This window comes from Staurois parvus, unplaced genomic scaffold (assembly GCF_062004578.1).
Source record: "Staurois parvus isolate SC_StPar_1 unplaced genomic scaffold, SC_StPar_1.0 ptg000021l, whole genome shotgun sequence".
NCBI classification, from domain to species: Eukaryota; Metazoa; Chordata; class Amphibia; order Anura; family Ranidae; genus Staurois; species Staurois parvus.
Genome location: NW_028317817.1, coordinates 2,736,265 through 2,757,843, shown reverse-complemented (window position 1 = coordinate 2,757,843; position 21,579 = coordinate 2,736,265). Strand labels below are relative to the sequence as shown.

Sequence of the window (21,579 nt, the reverse complement as noted above, 5' to 3'; positions counted from 1 at the left end):
TCCTTCGAGCTTACAATCTAGGAGAGAGGGGATAGTGGTACAGGAGGAGATAACTGTGGGGGATGGAGTGGTAGGAAGAGTGGAGGTGGTCAGCAATTAGCAGGGGGTGGGGTAGGTTTCCCTGAAGAGATGGGTTTTCAGGGTACGCCTAAATAAGAGGAGAGTAGGTGATAGTCTGATGGATTGGGGTAGGGAGTTCCAGAGGATGGGTGATGCCCTGGAGAAATCCTGGAGGCGGGCATGGGAGGAGGAGACCAGGGAACTAGAGAGAAGGAGGTCTTGAGAGGAGCGGAGTGTGCGTGTTGGGTGGTACTTGGATATTAGGTCGGTGATGTAATTTGGGGCAGTATGATGGACAGCTTTGTACGTCAGTGATAGGATTTTGAATTTGATCCATTGTGCAATTGGAAGCCAGTGGAGGGATTGGCAGAGGGGGGTGGCAGAAACGGAGCGGTTGGTAAGGTGAAGAAGTCTGGCTGTCGTATTCAGGATCAACTGAAGCGGGGATAGCCTGTGGCAAGGCAGGCCAGTGAGGAGGGAGTTGCAGTAATCGAGTCGTGATATGATGAGGGAGTGGATGAGCTGTTTAGTGGTTTCTGAGGTTAGGAACGTGCGGATTTTGGAGAAATGATTGCTTTTACAGCCTTTATGGATGTAAAAGCAATCAGTGTAAAAAAAAAAATGTCATCACCCCCCATAAGTAGTACAGTGTCACCGTGGTGACACTGTACTGCTAGGGTGACAGTATGTAACAAAAAAAAAAACAAATAATATAAAAAAAAATTAAAAAAAAAGTTTAAAAATTATTTTTGGTTATAAACTAATTTGGGTTATTTTTTTTTTTTTACTACAAAGATAACGGAATACATTTTGGACAAGATTTATGATGAAATATTATTTATTTGCAAACTTTTATAAGAAAAACACTTTTTTTCTAAATTTTTTGGACATTTTCATTTACATAGCAAAAAAAATAAACATCCCAGAGGTGAATAAATATGACCAAAATAAAGTTTTATCTGTCTCAAAAAAATGCTAAAAAATTCATATGGGTACAGTGTTGCATGACGACGCAACTGTCAAAGTGTGATAGCATTGAAAGCTGAAAATTGGCCTGGACAGGAAGGGGGTAAAAGTGTCCGGACTTGAAGTGGTTAATATCTACCCTAAATCACACTGCTTATTGCACTTTGCAGCCTAAATATTGACATTTGCACCTAAAACTGTAATTTTTAACTATTGGAAATGCCAGTAAAAACTTGGCTGTAACAGTAAAATTTGGGTTTCGGGTCAGTAAATTTCAATCTGGTAGGTTGGCAACACTGGTACTCTGTTGCCCACAGGTCTTATATACAATGCCTGTCTTACCATGCCGGGGCAGTAGTGAACTGAGCACAGCAAACAGATACTTGTGGTTGGCAGACAAGCAAAGTAGCTCAATGACAGTCCATGTACAAAGCAGGCATGGTTCAGAACAGTCAGCGTCAACACATAGTCAAAAAGCAAGCAGAGTTTAGAGAACAGTCAATATACAATCCAAACCGTCAACAAGGGGATCCCAAGTGCAGAGCAGAACAGACAAACAGGGAGCTTGAGCACATGTAACCAGTGATATCGCAAGTAGGAGACTGTAGACTTGGCTGGCTGAAACTAGGTTTGGTCTCCACCCAGACTGGCCACATCCATCACCTTGCAGGTGGACAGACAGAATGTATCACAATCAAATCCAAGATGCTGGAATGAGACCAGCAGCTGTGTTGGAGCAGGAGCGCTAAACGCTCCTGACACCCACATGACAACAATGTTGCCAATGGCTGCTCAGGTACTGAAACAATATAATGGGGCATAAAATGTGTAAGCTCTTGCCAGGATCGGGTCAGAGCTTCTTCTCCTCACTATCAGAAGCAAAGTATAAGATGATGATGGGGCAGCTTAATGTTACCTTGTTGTTTTGTTTTGCATGAGAAAAGCACAGATTTATTTTAAGTGCATGTAATATTTTGGTGACTGGCACGGGGTTTAATCTGTGATAATTGCTCATTACCTTTATGTTATGTTGCAGCTTCTATTTGTGTTAACCTCAATAAAGCTATAGCCTTGCCCTTTCCCACTTATGCTGGTCTCAGTGTTGTTATTTGGGAAGGACGCATTAATCTTTGATGTTAATGTGTTGTGCTATGATAATTGCCTATGACTCTCAGCAGTCATGCATAAAGTGCTAGTCTGGGACTGCTGCCCTCTTCTATCATGACAATAGCAGTTAGCTATCTTTTATCCATTATGCACAGATCCCTTCCCACAATTTATTAAAGTGTATGTCCAAAGATATGCTGGTAGGTAAATTGACTCCTGTCTAAATTGGTCCTAATATGTATATGAATGTGAGTTAGGGACCTTAGATTGTAAACTCCTTGAGGGTAAGGACTGATGTGAATGTACAATATATATGTAAATTGCTCGGGAGAGCCCGGTAAAGGCAGCAACAGAGGGGGCAGGGGGGCCCCTTTCCACCTCCTGTGAAAGTAATCCAGCAGCTCTTCAGCTATTTGGATTAATTTTACCAACTTCAGAATTGCCAGCTGAAAACAATTTTACCTTGGTCATCACTGCAACTGCAGCAATGACTGAGAAATCACCCTTCCTATCCAGCAACATATCAGTATGTCACTGGGCAGGGAGCGGTTAAAAAAGAGCTATAGTTCGTTTGGCCCAAGCTAATCCCGCTTGTAGTGATCGATGTTTCCGGGGTTGTGGCCATCGTGGCGATGTCTTGCATACCTGGTGGTCATGCCCGAGACTGGTCCGTTTTTGGTCTCGTGTATTTGGCCTCCTTTTCACATTGTTTCATCTATCTATACGCCGGGATGCTCGGTATGCCTTGCTGCATTGCCCCATACCGGGTCTCTTGGCTCATCAGCAGAAGCTGGCGTCCTATTTGTTTTTGTCGGCCACCAGAACAATTGCTCAGGCCTGGAAGAGTCCGTTTGTCCCTTTTCAGGGGGTGCGGGACCGCATGACCAATATGATGCTTAATGAACAGATGTCGAGCATATGCAACGACTCCCAATGTAAATTCTCGAAAATATGGGAACCATGGTTGCAATATGCCTTTCCCACGCTTCCTTTGGCTAGTATGGGGATGTAATGGCGTTAGGCACTGGCGTTTGATGGTGGCGCTCTTGGATCTCTGCCCCCTCCTCTCCCTTTTTTTTTTTTTTTTTTTTCTCCTCTTATTTCTCTTCTCTTTCTTTCTCTCCATTTCTGTTAGTTTTTTGGGTGATAGTGGACAGCTGCCTTTAATTGCAGTTAGAATTTCATTACCGTCACTGTAACCTATGTGCCATTGATAGCCCCTGCGTGGGCGTACCTTCTGCCTTGTTGAAGTTAGAGCACTGTTTTTCTTTTATTATTATGTTTTTTATCTTATCGGTGCAATTGATAGCCCCTGTGGGGGCATGTTTTGTCGCCTCTGTTTTATACTGATTAAAACTAATAAAAACTATTGAAAAACAAAAAAGAGCTATAGTCAGTTCTGGGAAATTTAAAAGTCAGCAGCTGCAAATACTGTAGATGCTGAGTTTTAATAAACAGACACTTACCTGTCTAGGGATGCATCGCTGTCATTAACTGCTCCAGTTCGTCGCTTGTCTTCAGGTCCCTGGTGCCGCCATCTTGCTTGTGGGAAACAGGCTCTGAATGTCAGTGGCTCCACAGGCAGCTCCCCACTGTGCACTGCCCTTTCTGAACTGACCCACAGCATTATAGAACAGATGACGTGTCTTAGGAGGTTGCAGGTGGGGAGGGGGGAGCCTGAACATCAGATCGCCTACGGCAATCCAGGTGGAAGTGGGAGCAGGTACTTGTCAAAACTAGGTACCTGCACCCTGGAAAAAAACTGCAAAAGTAGTAGAAGAGAGGGAGGAGGAATAAAGCTGAACTTCCCTTTTTAGGTGAAGTTCAGCTTTAAATAGAATACATGTCAGTTTATACATACAGTAAGTCACACAATAATATTGAAACTACTCGATACCAGTGAGCAATTTACTAATTTGTATGAGTATCCTTATCAGGCACTGAGCAATACCGGGACAATGAAGCAATATTTGTTCACAACTGATGTAAACCAAGACATATCTGGATGGATTTCTTGGTTCACAGATCATTACAGCACACTGTAAAAATGTTGTGTAATTTGTCCAGGAACAACAATTAAACAGTCACTTCTCTGCAACGATGAGAGGTGCATGAAAAAAGAACAAAGATGCAATGCAGCAAACATTACATTTTACCTCCAGCACCTTCCTGCTTACATACATCCTCGGACAGTTTCATGTGGACAGGATTTTTTGCATGCGAGTAAGGACCCTTTCACACTGATGTGCTTTTGATGTATTCCCATTGACTTACACCTACAGTGTGAACAGTTACATAGGATTTAATGGGGAATAGTTTTCATGCGCTGTTCTTGCCCTGGAAAAGCGTGGTAAAAGCACACCAGTGTGAAAAGGGCCTTAAAGTGGAGCTCCACCCAAAAGGGGAAGTTCCGCTTTAAGCCTTTGTCCCCGCTCTCCATTAAGGATTGGCACCTTTGGGGAGCGGGTACCCGAATTTGACAGGTACCTGATCCCAATTCCGCAATTCGGAAGCAGAAGTTGTCCTCCCTCCCCGTAGTCTTCTGGGACACGTGACAGGTCTCAGAAGACTACAGGGCCATTCAAAAAGCGCAGCGCTGCTCACACATGCGTAGTGGGCACCCGGCTGTGAAGCCACAAGCTGTCACAGCCGGGTGCCCACTCTGAAGATGCCGCCGCCGGGGAGTGAATTTGGCCAGTGAAACCAGCCGTGGTAAAGACACCGCTGGACCGAGGGACAGGTAAGTGTCTGTATTTTAAAAGTCAGCAGCTACAGTTTTTGTAGCTGCTGACTTATTTTTTATTAATTTTCTTTCAGGTGGAACTTCGCTTTAAGCTGCCGATAGACGGATCGAAATTCGGATGATTCAGCTCGGACTGATCATTGTGTGGCTGTCCCAGTTCAACAGAAGTTGATCATTAGATCGAATCCACATGTTTGAAAACTTTTATCGATCAGCAGCTGCAGTCATTGATCAGTGTATTCTGACAGCATCGGGTTCCACTTTCAGGATAAAATGTCCCAGAAAAGGGGATTCCTCATTCATATTGTGTAGATGGAGAAATCAGTTTTTTTTTGTTTTTTCACTAAGCCAGGGGGAAAAAAAACAAAAAAAACTACCCATCTATGGCCAGCTTAAGACAAAAAATACTGGAAATTAGATTGAAATACAGTGAAAATTTAATCATATTTTAGAGAAGTGGCATTTGACAATGAACATGTATATATATTATATTACTATGTGTGTATTTTTTATTTATACAATTTTAAAATTCAGTTGTTTGTAAAATGGCCACTAAGACTCCTTTCATACAGGAATCCAGGGGGCAGTAAAAACAAGTGGCTGATCTCCCACCCACTGCCTCACATATAATTGCTCCTTGAGTGAGAACATACAAACAATCATGGAAAGCCAAGCTAGGTGTCAGCCTGTGATTGAATTTTACAGTTTGTTTCCAGAAGAAAACAAACACCTGGCTGTACCCACCACAAAAATTATGCTCATCTGGGCAGTGTGTGGCTTTGAGAATGAGCCTTAAACCTTTTAGGTACCTTATTTCCTCAATTATAATTTGAAAGTTATGCCCCCTATGAGACAAAATACATGTGGCACTTTTCATGTTTCCAAGCGCTTTCTAACCATATTTATGAGTGTCGACCTGTCCTCACTTTCTGCTGTGGCTGATCTGACAACAGCTATGTAGGAGATGGCCGATTCATAGCCATGATAAAAACACATCTCTCCCTTTACACTGCCTGTTTGTGTCTGTTTTACATGTAATTATTTAGCTCTCACCTGCAGAACACTGGAATGAGAATTAGGGATGCACCCAAATTTCGGTGGCCGAAACATTTCGGCCGAAAACACCCCTTCCGGCCATCGGCCGAAATGAAAAAAAAAAAAAGCACCAATACAGGTGCCGAAAAACCCCGGCCGCCGCTCGGTAGATCTCAGCATTACTTGAGAAACCATCAAACGATCCCGGCGCTGGGCATAGAGATTAGTGAATGAAAGATGGCATCCACTCATCTCTATGCCCTTTGAGGAACAGAGCAATGTCACTTCCGGCCATTTTTTTTTTAAAGTACTAGATCAATGCTTTTTTCTATTCAATGCTTTACATTGCAGAGGAGAGTCTTATTGACCCCATATCTCTCCATAAAGAGGACCTGTCACTATTTCTATTACAGGGCATGCATACATTGCTTGTGATAAGAATAAAAGTGACAGGGCAAAAAAAAAAAAAAAACATTAAATAAATTATAAAAATGTTTAAACGTGCCTCCATCCCCCCGTGCTCGCATGTAGTGGTGAACGCATACGTAGGCCATACCCACATATGTAAATGGTGTTCAAACCACACATGTGAGATATCACCACGAACGTCAGAGTAAGAGCAATCATTCTCGCATTAGACCTCCTCTGTAACTTTACACTGCTAACCTGTAGACATATTTAAAGCATCACCCATGGAGATTTGTAAGTACCGCAGTTTCAAGTGTGTGAAGTGTTCTTGCCTCCACCAGTAGTCTACAACTGGAGTGGACGGAGTAACTGGGTGGAGTGGCTTGAGTAACTATTGTGTGGTTGGAGTGGCTGGAGTAACTGTGAAAAGGTTAGACTGGGCGGAGTAACTGTGAAAAGGTTGGACTGGGCAGAGTAACTTTATGGAGTGGGCAGAATAACTGTGTGGAGTGTTTGGAGTGAGTAAAGATAGTAAACATTACACTAACCAACTGATTCAAATTTAAAAAGTGCACATGGCAAGCTTGATAGAGTGAGAAATGCATTTCAACTTTTATTTTTCAGCTCACACTCTAGCTTTTGTCACTCTGCTGGCTGCTCACACACCTGGGTTCCTATGGCAACTCACTCTACAGCAAGGGCAGAGAAGAGCGGTTAAAAACAAACTGCTCCAACTTGCTCACTTCACTGGCGGTTGCCATCTTCAAACGGTTGTAGTTTAAAAATTATAAATCCTACACTGAAGAGCTTTATATTGTGAGAATCACAAGACCCAGACCTACATTTAGATGCATATTATGTCTCTGAAATATTAAAAATGAAGGCACAGTCACAGTTTAGAAATTGCCCTTCAAATTTGAGGTGGCTAGAGTGGAGTTTCTATGAATGTCAATGGGCAGCATGAGTTGCAAACGGTCATATTGTGAAAACTATCAGGACTATGGCTTTTTTAGTGGCAGCAGGGATAGCTGAACGTTTTGATATAAGATTTGTGTAGGTGGGCTTGAAAATGAGGGAGTGGTGGCAATTTAGAAATCATGTCCTGATTTTTCAGCTCACACTCTAGCTTTTGTCAGCTCCCATTCTAGTTTTGAACATTCCGCCATTCATTCCTATGGGACCAATTTCACCACAAAAATGCTGATATTTGGTGAACCATTTGGCGAAACGTTCCACAAAGTAATAGCAAACCAATCGGGAACAATCTGCACATTTCGGTATATTACTGTCTATGTAGTGTAAAAACTGTGGGAGGAGTTAGGGTGGTAAATTTGGCTATAATAATAAAAATATATGTGAGATAACAGTAGGTGGTCTTGCCATGCAAGAACACTTAATAATTCTCGCATCAGACCTCCTCTGTAACTTTACACTGCTAATTTGTAGACATATGTAAAGCATCACCCATGGAGATTTGTAAGTATCGCAGTTTCACGCCATTCTATGAGCGTGTGCAATTTTAAAGTGTGACATGTTACTCGCCATAACATCCTCTTTCATATTGTACAAAAAAATTGATAGATAGATAGATATATATATATATTTTTTTTTAATTATTATTTATTTATTTATTTTTTAATCAAAGCGTATTTTTTTCCCAAAAAATATATATTCATTTTTAAAAACTGCGAGTTTCAGTTTTCAGCCAAGTACATTTTGAATTTTTGTTTTCGGCACCAGAATTTTCATTTCGGTGCACCACTAATGGGAATTGTGGGATATGTGGGTTTCATCATAGAAAATGTTAATACTTAGACTACAGACAGAGGTTCTTAGACAACAGAAACTGCTGACAAAGGTTTGTGAAGATGTTCTCTACTGTAAGCTGTGTGTACAGACCAACAATGATACCATGAAACTACATGATCAATGCATATCTTACGCAGAGAAAAACACGAGGAGCACTTGGGAATGTTTTTAAAACCTTTAAACTTATTTTCTCAGAAAGTTAGGGCACAAAGGTCTAGCTGAAAGATTCTGCACAAAATATAGCACAAATGTACCCTATTGCCCTAACTGTTACTAGAGCGCTAGGCGGCTCCTGCAACCTAGGGGCCTTTGTTGCTATGATGCAGACAGCTCCTGCTGCCTAGCATCCTTGGTTGTTAGGACAGTCATTTAGGTCCAACGTATCAAGCCGATTTCACACTTAATATTTACAAGTCGGCCTTGAGCAGGCCAATCGATTACATTTGCGCTGGCTGTATGCATGTAAGGTATCATTCACATGGGTGTACTGACATATATGCTCAAATAATTGTCAGCCGGCTGGCTTCATGGATCTCGGCATGCATCTCTGGGGAGGACAATCATGCAGGTCGGATGAACAGATCAGAATGCAGAGAGGCCATGTTCTGATCTATGCATTGGACCAGCGCAAGTATGCACTCGGAGGTGCACATGGAGGTCTGTGCAGTTCCATGCAGCTTGTGGCTTCTTCTTTGATTTGACCACTTCCTGACCACGTCCGGTTCTGGGAAGGCATCATATGACGTCCTCCCAGAACGCATTTCTCCAGAGGCGCCCACCCAGCGCTCTCTGTGTCCTTTGGACACAGCTGAACACATGACACAGTAAAGGGCCAATCACAGGGGCCTTTTACCACATGATCAGCTGTGTCGAATCACAGCTGATCACCATGTAAACACAGTTGCTGGTTATCGGCAGTACACAGTGTGAGGGAAATTACTGCCGATAACCGGAAAGTGTGAAAGCAGACATCTACACTGATAATCAGGGCACGGATTATCAGTGTAGCCCCAAAAGTGCCAATTTGAGACCATCAGTGCTGCCTATTAGTGCCCATCATTTCCACCTATCAGTGCCTCCCCATCAATGCCCACCAGTGCTGCCACATCAATGCAGTTTATCAGTGTCCATCAGTGCCTATCAGTGCAGCCTCATCAATGCACATCAGTAAAGGAGAAAAATTACCTGTTTGCAAAATTTTATAATAGAAACTAAGAAAAACTTTATTTTTTTTCAACATTTTTGGTCTTTTTTTTTGTTTAGCAAAAAGTAAAAAGACCCAGTGGTGATTAAATACCACCAAAAGAAAGTTCTATTTGTGTGAAAAAAATGATACAAATTTCATATAGGTACAGTGTTGCATGACTGCGCAATTGTCAAAGTGCAACTAAAACCTGAAAAGTGGTTAAACAGGCTGCCTGCATACACTTACATGGAACACCTGTGCATTGTGAAAACCTGAAGATGGCCCTTCACACGGGTATACAGATCAGTACACCCATGTGATAGAGGTCTACACGTTATTGCAAACGTTTACATGCGTACAGTGTAAACTATGATCCATCAGCACGACTGTGGACGCAGATTTTTGTATTTTGATTTACCGGATCTGAACATGGCTCACTTTTATTAATCTTCACAAAAGTCTGCTGATCTTATGTATTCCCAGAATGTAGAACTCCTGTGTTTTGGGTATACGTTTATGAACCTGGGTGTACAACAACAATGGGATTTAGTAGACACAGGCCAATCTGCTCTTGTGCATGAAGCCTTATACTGAAAGCTACAGGAGTTTAGCTGACCTACACTTATCACCATTACAGTTTAACCACTTCAAGTATGGACACTGTCACCCCCTTCCTGTCCAGGCCAATTTTCAGCGCTATCACACTTTGAATGACAATTGCGCAGTCATGCAACACTGTACCCATATGAATTTTTTAGCATTTTTTGAGACAGATAAAGCTTTCTTTTGGTGGTATTTATTCACCACTGGGATTTTTTTTTTGCTATATAAATGAAAAAGTCCAAACATTTTGAAAAAAAGTGTTTTTCTTATAACATTTTGCAAATAAATAATATTTCATCATAAATCTTGGCCAAAATTTATTCCATTATCTTTTTAGTAAAAAAAACAAATTAGTTTATAACCAAAGATTATAATTTAAAAAAAAAAAAAATGTTTACTTTTTTTGTATATAATTTATGTTTTTTTTTTACATACTGTCACCCTAGCAGTACAGTGTCTCCATGGTGACACTGTACTACTTGTGGGGGGTGATGATTTTTTTTTTTTTTTTTTTACACTGATTGCTTTTACACCCATAAAGGCTGTAAAAGCAATCATTTCTCCTTCTCTCTGGCTGCAGTCTTGCAGCCATTGAGAAATACTGTGAGAGCTGTGATTGGTCACAGCTTGTCACATGGTACAAGGCTGTTGTGAATAGCCTTGTACCATGTGACTTCTGTGATCATTCACAGATTTCACACGTAGTAAGCAATGATGTCAGAAGTGACATCTTGCTTACTACTCTGCATGTGATCACTGATTGGCCAATCAGTGATCACATGATCGGGACCTCGCACAGAGGTCCCGTACGACGATCGGTGTTCCACTGTGTCCTCCGGACACAGTGGGCACTGAATCGCGGTGCTGCGCGCGCACAAGCAGGGGGCGGGGAGGCCGTTTATAAAAGGCCACCAGCCCCTGCACTGCCACTGTCTGGCCCTTTATATACAACGGCCGGATGGAAGGTGGTTAAGTGCTATCACACTTTGAATGACAATTGCGCAGTCATGCAACACTGTACCCATATGAATTTTTTAGCATTTTTTTGAGACAGATAAAACTTTATTTTGGTGGTATTTATTCACCACTGGGATTTTTATTTTTTGCTATATAAATGAAAAAGCCCAAACATTTTGAAAAAAAAAAGTGTTTTTCTTATAGAATGTTGAAAATAAATAATCTTTCTTCATAAATCTTTGCCAAAATGTATTCAGCTATCTTTTTAGAATAAATAAAAAAAAATAACCCAAATTAGTTTATAACCAAAAATTATAGTTTTTTCAAAACATTTTATACATTTTTATTTTTTTATATTATTAATGGTTTTTCTTAACATACCGTCACCCTAGCAGTACAGTGTCACCATAATGACACTGTACTACTTGTGGGGGAGATGAAGATTTTTTTTTTTCTTTTTTTACACTGATTGCTTTTATGCCCATAAAGGCTGTAAAAGCAATAATTTCTCCTTCTCTCTGGCTGCATTCTTGCAGCCATTACGAAATACTGTGAGAGCTGTGATTGGTCACAGCTTGTCACATAGTACAAGGCTGTTGTGAATAGTCTTGTACCATGGGATCTCTGATCATTCACAGATTTCACACGTAGTAAGCAATGATGTCAGGAAGAGACATCTTGTTTACTACTATTCATGTGATCACTGATTGGCCAATCAGAGATCACATGAATTGGGACCTCACACAGAGGTCCCTTACAGCGATCGGTGTTCGGATCCCAGGGAGCGCGCAGAAGCAGTGAATGTGGAGGCCGTTTATAAACAGCCACCCGCTCCTGTACTGCTCCTGTCTGGCCGTTTATGTACATGGGCCGGACAGGAAGTGGTTTTAAAGGACAAGTTCAACTTTGGAACATGTTACATGTTCCATCTGGTTTTAGGGTGGAACATGTAATATGTTTCTGTAACTGCTGCAGCAGCGCCTGTGGGTCCCCCCCCCCCTCTGACAGATAGCACAGGGAAACTTCTGTCCATACTGTCAGATTTGAAAACAGTGAGACCATGCGGGACTCCACCCACACGTCCATTGTCACTCATTCACAGAGTTCTGTGAATGAGTGCCTACAAGTCCCAGCATCCTTAGCAGCTGTCGGCTTGTATTTCTCAATGAACTACCATGGTGCTGTGGAACGCCGGGGTAGTTCATTGAAGCTTCCTGTCAGTGTATCTGCCTGCTTGTACATCCCGTATGGCAAGCAGATATTCTGACAGGTCTGCAGGAGACCTGCATGGCATCAGCAGCCTACTGATCGCTTTGTACAATGCTTTCCAGGCTCCTATAGACAAAAAAAATACATGCAGATTTTTTTTACCTGCAAAAAATGTGCATTTATTATTTTTGTCCAAAAGGTGAACTTATCCTTTAATTTAAAAAAATCATATTTCACAATATTCAGCACTAAAGTACTACATTAGTTATCACCTATATGCGAGGATCACGCACGCACACCCCAAACCATTTCAGGTCACCCAGCATGTCCTGCAGCTGAAAGTCAACGGGAAAGCACTTTCCAACAAATACATATTTTATCTAATTCGTGTGCAGCAGATATAATACTGACTGCAGTAACCTGATACATTATTAATGCCTGCTTTGATTTTCTCAATATACGGAATAAATTATGTCCTGCCCCATTGCTTTCAGCTCATCAGCTCTCCTTAACCCCTTCTCTACTTAACCCACAGCCATCGCACATATGCACCCTTGGTGGTCTGGGGTTGTTTGCTGAGAGCGCGCTCAATGTGCACGCCCAGCACTCTGACCAAGCTGTCCCCAACAGATCTAGGTCGTGACTTCTGATTGGGAGTCAGCAGGACAGGCTCTTTAGTCATGTGACTGTTGTGAGAGCCAATCACAGGAGTCATGTGACTGGGAAGTAAATCAATCCAGTCCCGGTGACTAAGCTCCAAAAATGGGGCGAAACGCGTCAACAGGCACGGCCAAGAAGGAACGCAGGCTGAGGCCGTTTTCATATAGTATCACACACGGAGCTGGCGGTGTGCGGCGTCTCTACATTACACCCGTTATATTAGGTGGGCAGTACTGCCACCAAACACAACCTATTCAAGTGAATGGAGTAGTGCTGCAGCCACCTTGCAACCATCTGCAATGAACAAAGCTGCGGTGTGGTAATTTGGCATTTTCAGGGATAACAGGGAGTGAGAAGGTGAAATGTTGCCTTCTCATCCCCTGTCAAATGCCCTCTGGAAAACAATCCACGACAAAACACTTCTCAGAGTGGCAGCAGGAGCTACCGCATGTGAGAATGAGTCCTTACATTCAAATCACAAAGCTAAATCCAAACATTTGATGGACTATTCCAGGGGTCCCGAAACTTTTCAATATGTGAGCCACACCATATATATCACAAATATTCACAGGATATATATGAAAGAAAAAAAAATACCCATCATAGAGCCCCCATACTTTAGAGTTACCCCTTACATCAGGGTCCCCCCATACATTAGAGTCCCAAACTAAATCAGGTTCCCCATCAGAGCGCTTCCTCTCATATCAGTGTCCCACTGACATCAAAGTTCCCCCTTTGCATTAGGGTCCCCATCAGAATCTGTATTATTTACGCACATGGAGGATAAGCCCCTTACTGAGCTGTGCGTTGGATACAATCTTGTAGAGGCCCGGATGTGGCCCCTGGGCTGTAGACCCCTGGAATATTGCATACCTAAGGTTCAATTTAGAAAGCTTTAAACAAGCATAAGGATCTTTTTTTGCCATGTGACAGTAAATTTCAAATCTGATTGGACTGGGATGAAAATAGTGTCACTTTTTGATAAGGACCCTTATCGAGGTGTACTGGCTTTGTGAATTGAACCAATAATTAAACTGGTTGTAAACCTCAGACATGAAATATGAACAAAGCATACCCTCTATAGTGTGTACTTGTATCTATCCAGAGCACGAAGTGTAATTTCTGTCTGCTGTCCTGTTCCTCCGCTACCTGCACAAGTCGTTTATGGCAAGTCTTCCTAACACCAAGAGAAAAAGGTGACAGTGGAGGGACCTCCAACACACAGCCTGTGATTGACAGCCTCAGCTCTATTTATGTGTGAAGGGGGGTGTGTGTCCCTTCCCTCCAATCAGATCTCAGAACTCTCCTCACTGAGCAGTGCGCCACTTCAACTCTCCACCCCGTTTTCTGAAAGCTCAGACAAGCTGTATAAATTGTGGGCTTTGAACAAATGTAGAGAAAACTGTAGATGAACAGGTACAACTTTTGTAGGAGGATTTGTTTCATCTCTGTTTTTCACCTGAGGCCAGTCACTTCACTGGATATACTGTATATACCTTTACAACCACTTTAACACACCAACAATTGACACACCACTGATAAGACAAACCACTGATTATACGACACAGCTGAAGAATTCCATTATTCCCAATGGGTCTGTTCACATCAGAGCACTGTCTCTCTTAAAGCTCGAAAAAGTACAGGTGGCAGAATTGTGCCTTTTTGGTCCCATAGACTTTAATGGGAGTGCCTGAAAAACGCACATTTATGTGCATTTTTCAGGTGCTCCTATTTTGACGTCTAGAAGGCCAAAAGCATGCAACTCTGCTCCTGTACTACAAGATGTACATACAAAAAAAAAACACCTCTAAATAACCCAGCTATTCTCATACATTCATTTTTTTCCGTTCAACCAGTGGATTGAAAAAAAAATACAAAAAAAAAACAAAAAAGATTTGATTCATTTCATATTCAAATCAAACCATTAATTCTCTTTGGTTTCCTGTTTATAAGACTGCTATGCCTCCTATTCCCCCAGACACTGGTCTTGGAACTTCCCTTCTGTAGTTCTTTCACCGGGAATAAGTGATGTACTTCAGCCCCACTTGCAGTGGTGGGCTGACTGGGACTTTCACACACATTCAACATGTACAGGCCTAGTGCCCACATTCAAGTGGAGCTCCACCCAAAAGGGGAAGTTCCACTTTAAGGACTGCTCTCCCGCTCCCCATTAAGGATTGGCACCTTTGGGGGACGGGGGGGGGGGGGGGGGAAATCGGGTACCCGAATTTGACAGGTACCCGCTCCCACTTCCGGTCGGAAAAGAAAGGTGTCCTCCCTCTCGCCCTGCAGTCTTTTGGGACACGAGACAGGTCCCAGAAGACTACAGGACCATTCACAAGGTGCAGCGCTTCTCGTGCATGTGCAGTGGGTACCCGGCTGTGAAGCTGCAAGCAGTCACAGCCGGGTGTCCACACTGAAGATGCCAGCCTCCTTTAATACAGGACGGCTGGTGAAATGGACTGCGGGGGACACAACACAGGACCGAGGGACAGGTAAGTTGCTGTTTTTTAAAAGTCAGCAGCTACAGCTTTTGTAGCTGCGGACTTATTTTTGGACAGGATGAGTGGAACTCCACTTTTACTACAATTCCCTGTGGTTGATGGGACCTGTAGTTTCCTTTTACTGCAGAGAGAGGAGAGGAAATGATGTAATCCCTGCTGTTACACCTCCTCCTTGGCAGAGCAGATGCTATTATCTTTTGAATTACAGAGATGAGGTCATGAAAATTCAATTTGACTTTTCTCCTAAATGATGAGGATTTTCAAAATGTTATTAAGGGCTCATTCACACCATATGTACATCAGGTTACATCAGTTTGCGTTCTAATGAGTTTTATACCCGTTGCAGAAAAAAAATCTGCACAGGATACTAGTGTTGTAGTGTGAACAGGGCACATAGAGTACAATTGATTGCATTGTACCCTTGCAGAACGTGTGCAGAAAAACTGACGTATCTGCACCATGGTGTGAACCAGGCCTAACTGTTCAGTTTTGTGTAGGGGGGTGTACTAATGGGTGATTTTTTTTGCCAATCCTGAAGTTATTCTTTAAAGAGCCCAGTCACACTGAATGTAACTTTGAAATCTCAAAGCAGCAGATCAGTGTGATTTGCACCTCTGATTTCACTGTGGCTTGCAACTTCATTTAACAGAAGTTAATGCAAGTTGCAATGAAATTGGAAAAAAGTAGTGCAAGAACTATTTCTGAAAATGCGCTACTTCAAATCACACTGATTAGGACAGTGCCATAGAAATACATTAGATACAACTTCAGGTGCGATTTGCAAATAGAGTAGAGAAAATCAAAAAGAAAGCGCACTGGCCTAGTGCATTACCTTAAAAAATGTGTTTATTAAATGACAAAAGTAGGTATTGTACTCACAAAATGACAATACAGTCAAAAGGTACATCGAATAGGAATCGCTCAGTCCAATCCGCACTACGTGTGCGTCCGTAATGGGAACTTTGGACCTCCAACAGGCTGACACGTTTCACAGACTAGAGTAGAGAAAATAAAAAAAAAAAAGCGCACTGGCCTAGTGCATTACCTTAAAAAATGTGTTTATTAAATGATAAAAGTAGGTATTGTACTCACAAAATGACAATACAGTCAAAGGTACATCGAATAGGAACCGCTCAGTCCAATCCGCACTACGTGTGCATCCGTAATGGGAACTCTGGACCTCCAACAGGCTGACGCGTTTCACAGACTTGCCTCTTCCTCAGAGCCAACCATGACTGTATTGTCATTTTGTGAGTACAATACCTACTTTTATCATTTGATAAACACATTTTTAAGGTATTGCACTAGGCCAGTGCGCCCTCTTTTTGTTTTTCTCTACTCAGTATACTTGGACTTCTCCGGTCTAGGCATGCATATCCCAAGAAATTCGTGATGTGGTCCTATCCATACAGAGTCCATCCCTAAGCGCAGGAGTATTTGGGTTTGCCATTTCTTTACTGCGATTTGCACCTGAAGTCGCACCGGTGTGAACCAGGGTTTAGTGTGGATGGGGGCTTTCACTAGATCTCCTGTATTTAGGTCTTGTTCACACTACATACAGAGATCAGCGATTTTTTGCACTAGAAAAACGCAGATCTCTGCCAGGGCACACAGATAGCGATTGTTTGACATGCCCTGTTCACACCAAAACACTGGCATCGTGTGCGTGGTGCAAAAATAAATGTAAAAACACATATGAAGCACAATACAAAAGTGAAAGTAATGTGATGACTCAGGAAATAGGGAAAAAGCACATCAATACGTGGCAACATGCATAAAAAGACACTGAAACGCACATAAAAGCATGTGATTGCGATTAATCCATGAGGTTTTTTTCATGACTTGTGTGTTACAGTGAGAACAAGGCCTCAGGTTTATCGGACAACTGCCAATTAGACTTTATCTGAAAAGTACATACAAACTTTCTCCTTCCCAGAGCAAGTTCTCCTGTGTTTGGATGTACTTCCATTACCTGAGTTTACCTGCGTCTACATGTGATCTACTCTGCCCCGGGTGCACTTTTCTCTAAACACAGGTAAACGCACAATGTAAATTCTACTATTGAAAACCAACCACACACATTACAATCAGCCTGAGTGCCAGTTCACACTGATGGGAATTCTATGCGGATCAGATGCGATCCGAAAAGAATAGATTCGCATGTAATCTACAAAAGCATTATTTCCAATGCAGGCTGTTCACATGTGGTGAAAAATGTGATCCTGTCCAAAAAAAGGGTCCTGTGCGAGTTTAGTGGGGTGTGGTACAAATTTCATCTCCTGCTCTGTCCTGTCCCCTCAAAAATCGCATTCAGTTTGAACCTGTCACAGCAGAAATCGCATTGCATCAGTGTGAACCGGTACTAAGGCTAGGTTCACATAGGTGCGGGTAGTGCCGCTGTGGATCCATACAAAAATCCATGCAGCCGCACCACCCACACAGAAGAATGCAGACACGCGGACAGGTGCCACTAATGGCACATGGCCGCACTGGAAATCGCAACCATACTGGGAACAGAGGTTCTCGTGCGGGCTGCGTTTTCAGAAGAAGTGAAGGGACTTTTTCCCTGTGTGTCCCGAGGCACGGCAGTCCATTCAAATGAATGGGCTCTCGTGCCCACGCAAAATGCAGCCCGCAGGAACGCAGATATGTGAAATAGGGGATAGGGTCACCATACACCTGACAACCTTGCAGAGGCGTAGCTGGGGGGCAGGGGGGGTACATATGTACCCGGGCGCCAAGGTACAGGAGCGCAAAATGAGGTCACAAGATCACTGCAGCGGCTGCAGCAGACGTGTCATCTGATACATCTGCCATCCTCAGTTATGAGAGGAGCCGGCTGGGAGAGGAGCGGAGAGGAGGGCAGTGAGCCGGGCATGTGCCGGAGGGGATGAGGGGAGAGCTGAACCGGGTGAGTAGTGCCATGGATGAAGGGGGGGCATCGAGATCGGGACGGGGGGGGGGGAGTGTCATGAGGTGACCGTTCGTCCCCGGGTGCAAAATATCCTAGCTACACCTCTGCAACCTGGACCATACAATCTCTGTACAATAAACGTAAAGCTGGCCATACATTATACAGTTTCCTTTAGATGTCAACTATGTAGTGCAAGGGCCTGTCTGATTGCATACAAATTGAAAGTGTTTAGGTTTGACCTCATTATATGGTTTTGGTAAATCTAAAGAAAAACTGTACAAGAAAATTGCATAATGGACGGCCAGCCTTAAATTGACCAAAACGGTGTAATATGAGCACCAACCTAATCTGTCCAATCAATTTCTATTCAGTTAAGCTGGCCATACATTATACAATTTACGTATTGAATTTCCTTTAGATTTACCTTCAACTATGTAGTGCAAGGGCCTGCCTGATTACATACAAAGTTAAAGTGTTCAAGTTTGACCTCATATTATATGGTTTTGGTAAATCTAAAAGAAAATTGCACAAGAAATTTGTATAATGTATGGCCAGCCTTAGACAGACCATTACACTACACAGTTATTGCTAGGTCTAAAAGGAGATTGTACAATCAGATTGTAATGTGTAGTGAGCTTTAGCTCTCCCAACAACCAAGGGCCTGCCGGATTGGATATAAATTGATTGAATCAGTTAGGCTGGATATATATTATACAATTTAGAGATTGTAAGCTCCAAGGATCAGGCCTTCCTATCCCTCTTGTATTGAACTGTATTGAACTGTATTGTCTCCCATTATATAGTAAAGCGCTGAGCGAACTGTTGGCGCTATATAAATCCTGTATAATAATAATAATTTTATTTACCTTAAAATATGTAGTGCATGGGCCTGCCTGATTGCATACAGTCTAAAAGTGTTCAGGTATGACCTCGTATCATATGTTTTTGGTAAATCTAGAGGAAAATTGCACAAAAAGAATTGTATAATGTATGGGTAGCCTAAGGTTAAGTTCAAACCTATGCAGTTTGTGTTTGATCAGTTTCTGCAGTGCATTTTTGCCACTTTTTTTGTTTGTTTATTTTCTTGTTTAGCAGACTAAAAACGTAAAACACATCAAAAACGCATAAAAAAAAAAAACACACACACTGCATGCTTTTCTGCAGTGTCTCCATTGAAGTTCATAGAAACAAAAACGCAACTTTTTGCGTTTAAAAAAAGTCCCTGACCTGACCCAAAAAAACGCACCGGGTGAAAACACACCGGGTGAACGTGCCCCATAGGAAATCATGTTAAATGGACTATAGTGCATTTCTGCAAAACGCTGTGGAAAACACTTAGGTGTGAACCTAGTGTAAGGTAGATCTTCCTATTACATAGTTGTTGATACATCTAATAATGACCATACAAATAAGGAACAGATTGAAGGATTCAGACAATATAACTGAATGTGAATTATTGAAAATACATAAATTTTGAGTAAAACTGACCTATTTCATCAAAATGAGTCTGAACAGAAAATGTGATCATAGAAAAGTAGTATAGGTCAGGATGGCCGTTACGCCTAGTACACGCTATTAGAAAATCAGACGAAAATATACACATTTGGAACGATCGCTCAATTTTCTACTCATTAGTACATTGCTTTCAAGTGCCGACGTGGACTGTTCAGCCGAAAATTTCTGAAGGCATGTGTTGGAAAAATGTTCTCGTTCTTTATCATAATTTTTGTTTAATTAGTACAGCATTCGTCTTGTAAAAATCAACTGAGCAAGTCAGAAACAAAGTTTGACCATAGCTACGTACGTGGGAAATTGTCATCTGGCGTTTGAAAACTTTTGCACCATTTTAGGCTTTCTTGTTTTCACCATGAAACAAGGGCGCAAAATACGAACGGTTTGTCCGAGTTTCTACCAGCTTAGGCTTAAAGCCAAACTCCGGGCAAAAAAAAAAAGTTTTCCCATTCAGTGCCTGCACTGCACGATTTACCTGCTCATTTTTGTCTAGATTTTAGAACAGAGATACACTGGTACTTACCTAACCGTCCAATCCTCCCCACACAAGACCAGTCCCTGCGGCTCCTGCCCCCCCCCCCCCCCACCCCCTGCAGTCTTGTGCAGTGGACTGCTCCTGATGTCATCACGCCCATAGACCTGCTCTGGACGTGAGGACAGCAGGAACAGTCCAACTCTGCATTATGGGGGAGCACCGTTTGCTGGTGGATTGGGTGAGAATACCGCTTTCTTCACTCCCTAAGTAAATTGTGCCGTGTGGCTGCACTGCATGGTAAAACTTTTTTTGCCCGGAGTTGGGCTTTAAGTGTATTATCTTTTTCTCCAGGGGTGTATAGTTTTCTGCACCCAGAAAAATGGCGCCTCTGGGCACAGTGCTATGGCCACATACAAACTGTCCGGTTAGCCAAAGAAATGGCGACCCCGGACACGCACAGTGCGGGTCGGTCGCAGGCTCTATTCCCATGTAGCCAGTCAGATGAGCAGTTCTGAGTGAAGTGGCCATTGATGTGTACAGAGGGTTAATATGACAGTTGCTGATCACCAGTATTTACCTTGGCAGGTGACAATCTGATTCTCCCGGCGGCTGTGTGAATGTTGCCAGACTCAATCTGCCATCTGATCGTATATAAAATGGTTCCTATATGACCACCATAAGGTACAGAGATTGTCATGTGTATGGGGACCCCAATGCATTTCTGTGCTATAAACAGAGAACTGTCAGTGTCAATGAGGCCTAATGAGAGTACCATATGATACCCAGTGTGATCTATGAGAGGGGAGGCCCAATGGAGAATGAAGGTAGGTGCCCCCAGGTAGGTGAGTGTACACCTGATTACCTGTTCTGCCATCCCTGGATCAGGTTGGTATACTTGCTGAGCAGCCCCTCTACGACTTGTCTGTGCTCCCGGCTCCCTCCTCCATCCACAGGCTGGCCGATCCTCCCGGAGATCAGTCCCCGTCCGGACGATGATGGAGACGATCCTGCAGAGGTGGCTCTACTACTACTCCGGCTGCTGCTGTTACTGCTTCCTCCTCCTCCGGCCGGGTGCTGAGCCGCCCTGTCCATGGCCCTGATCCCGCAGACTTCTCCCCACTTCTTCTCCTCTGTACACGGGGCTCTATTCCATGCGGCTTCCTGCTCCGCTCCGTCCTCCCAGCACTGCCTCCATCATACAGCGGGGAGGAGGAGGGGGAGGGGCGTGGAGGTGGAGAGGCGGGGCGGGGAGGGCTCCGCACTACATGGCTGTCTGCCTGTCACTTCCTCCATCCAATGTCTGCACTCGGTTTAAGCATCGCCGCCCCCCAATGACACACCTCCTGACTGGCACTGACAGCTCCTCACTCTCACCGCTCTCCTGTATGGATCGGGAAATCCTCCCATCCCACCGCTCAGTCATGATGGAGA

At 43.0% G+C, this 21,579-nt stretch overlaps 1 protein-coding gene across 2 annotated transcripts in view; it reads right to left on the bottom strand.

The window, feature by feature from the left end:
* OSBPL10 (oxysterol binding protein like 10) overlaps positions 1 to 21,360 on the bottom strand; it is a 653,617-nt gene extending 632,257 nt beyond the window's left edge. For both annotated transcript variants that reach the window (XM_089690791.1, XM_089690795.1), the window contains exon 1: positions 21,011 to 21,360. In XM_089690791.1, coding sequence (XP_089546917.1) covers positions 21,011 to 21,240 — 230 coding nt within the window. In that variant the 5' untranslated portion in view covers positions 21,241 to 21,360. The remainder of the gene's footprint in view (positions 1 to 21,010) is intronic.
* Between the last annotated feature and the right edge of the window lie 219 nt (positions 21,361 to 21,579).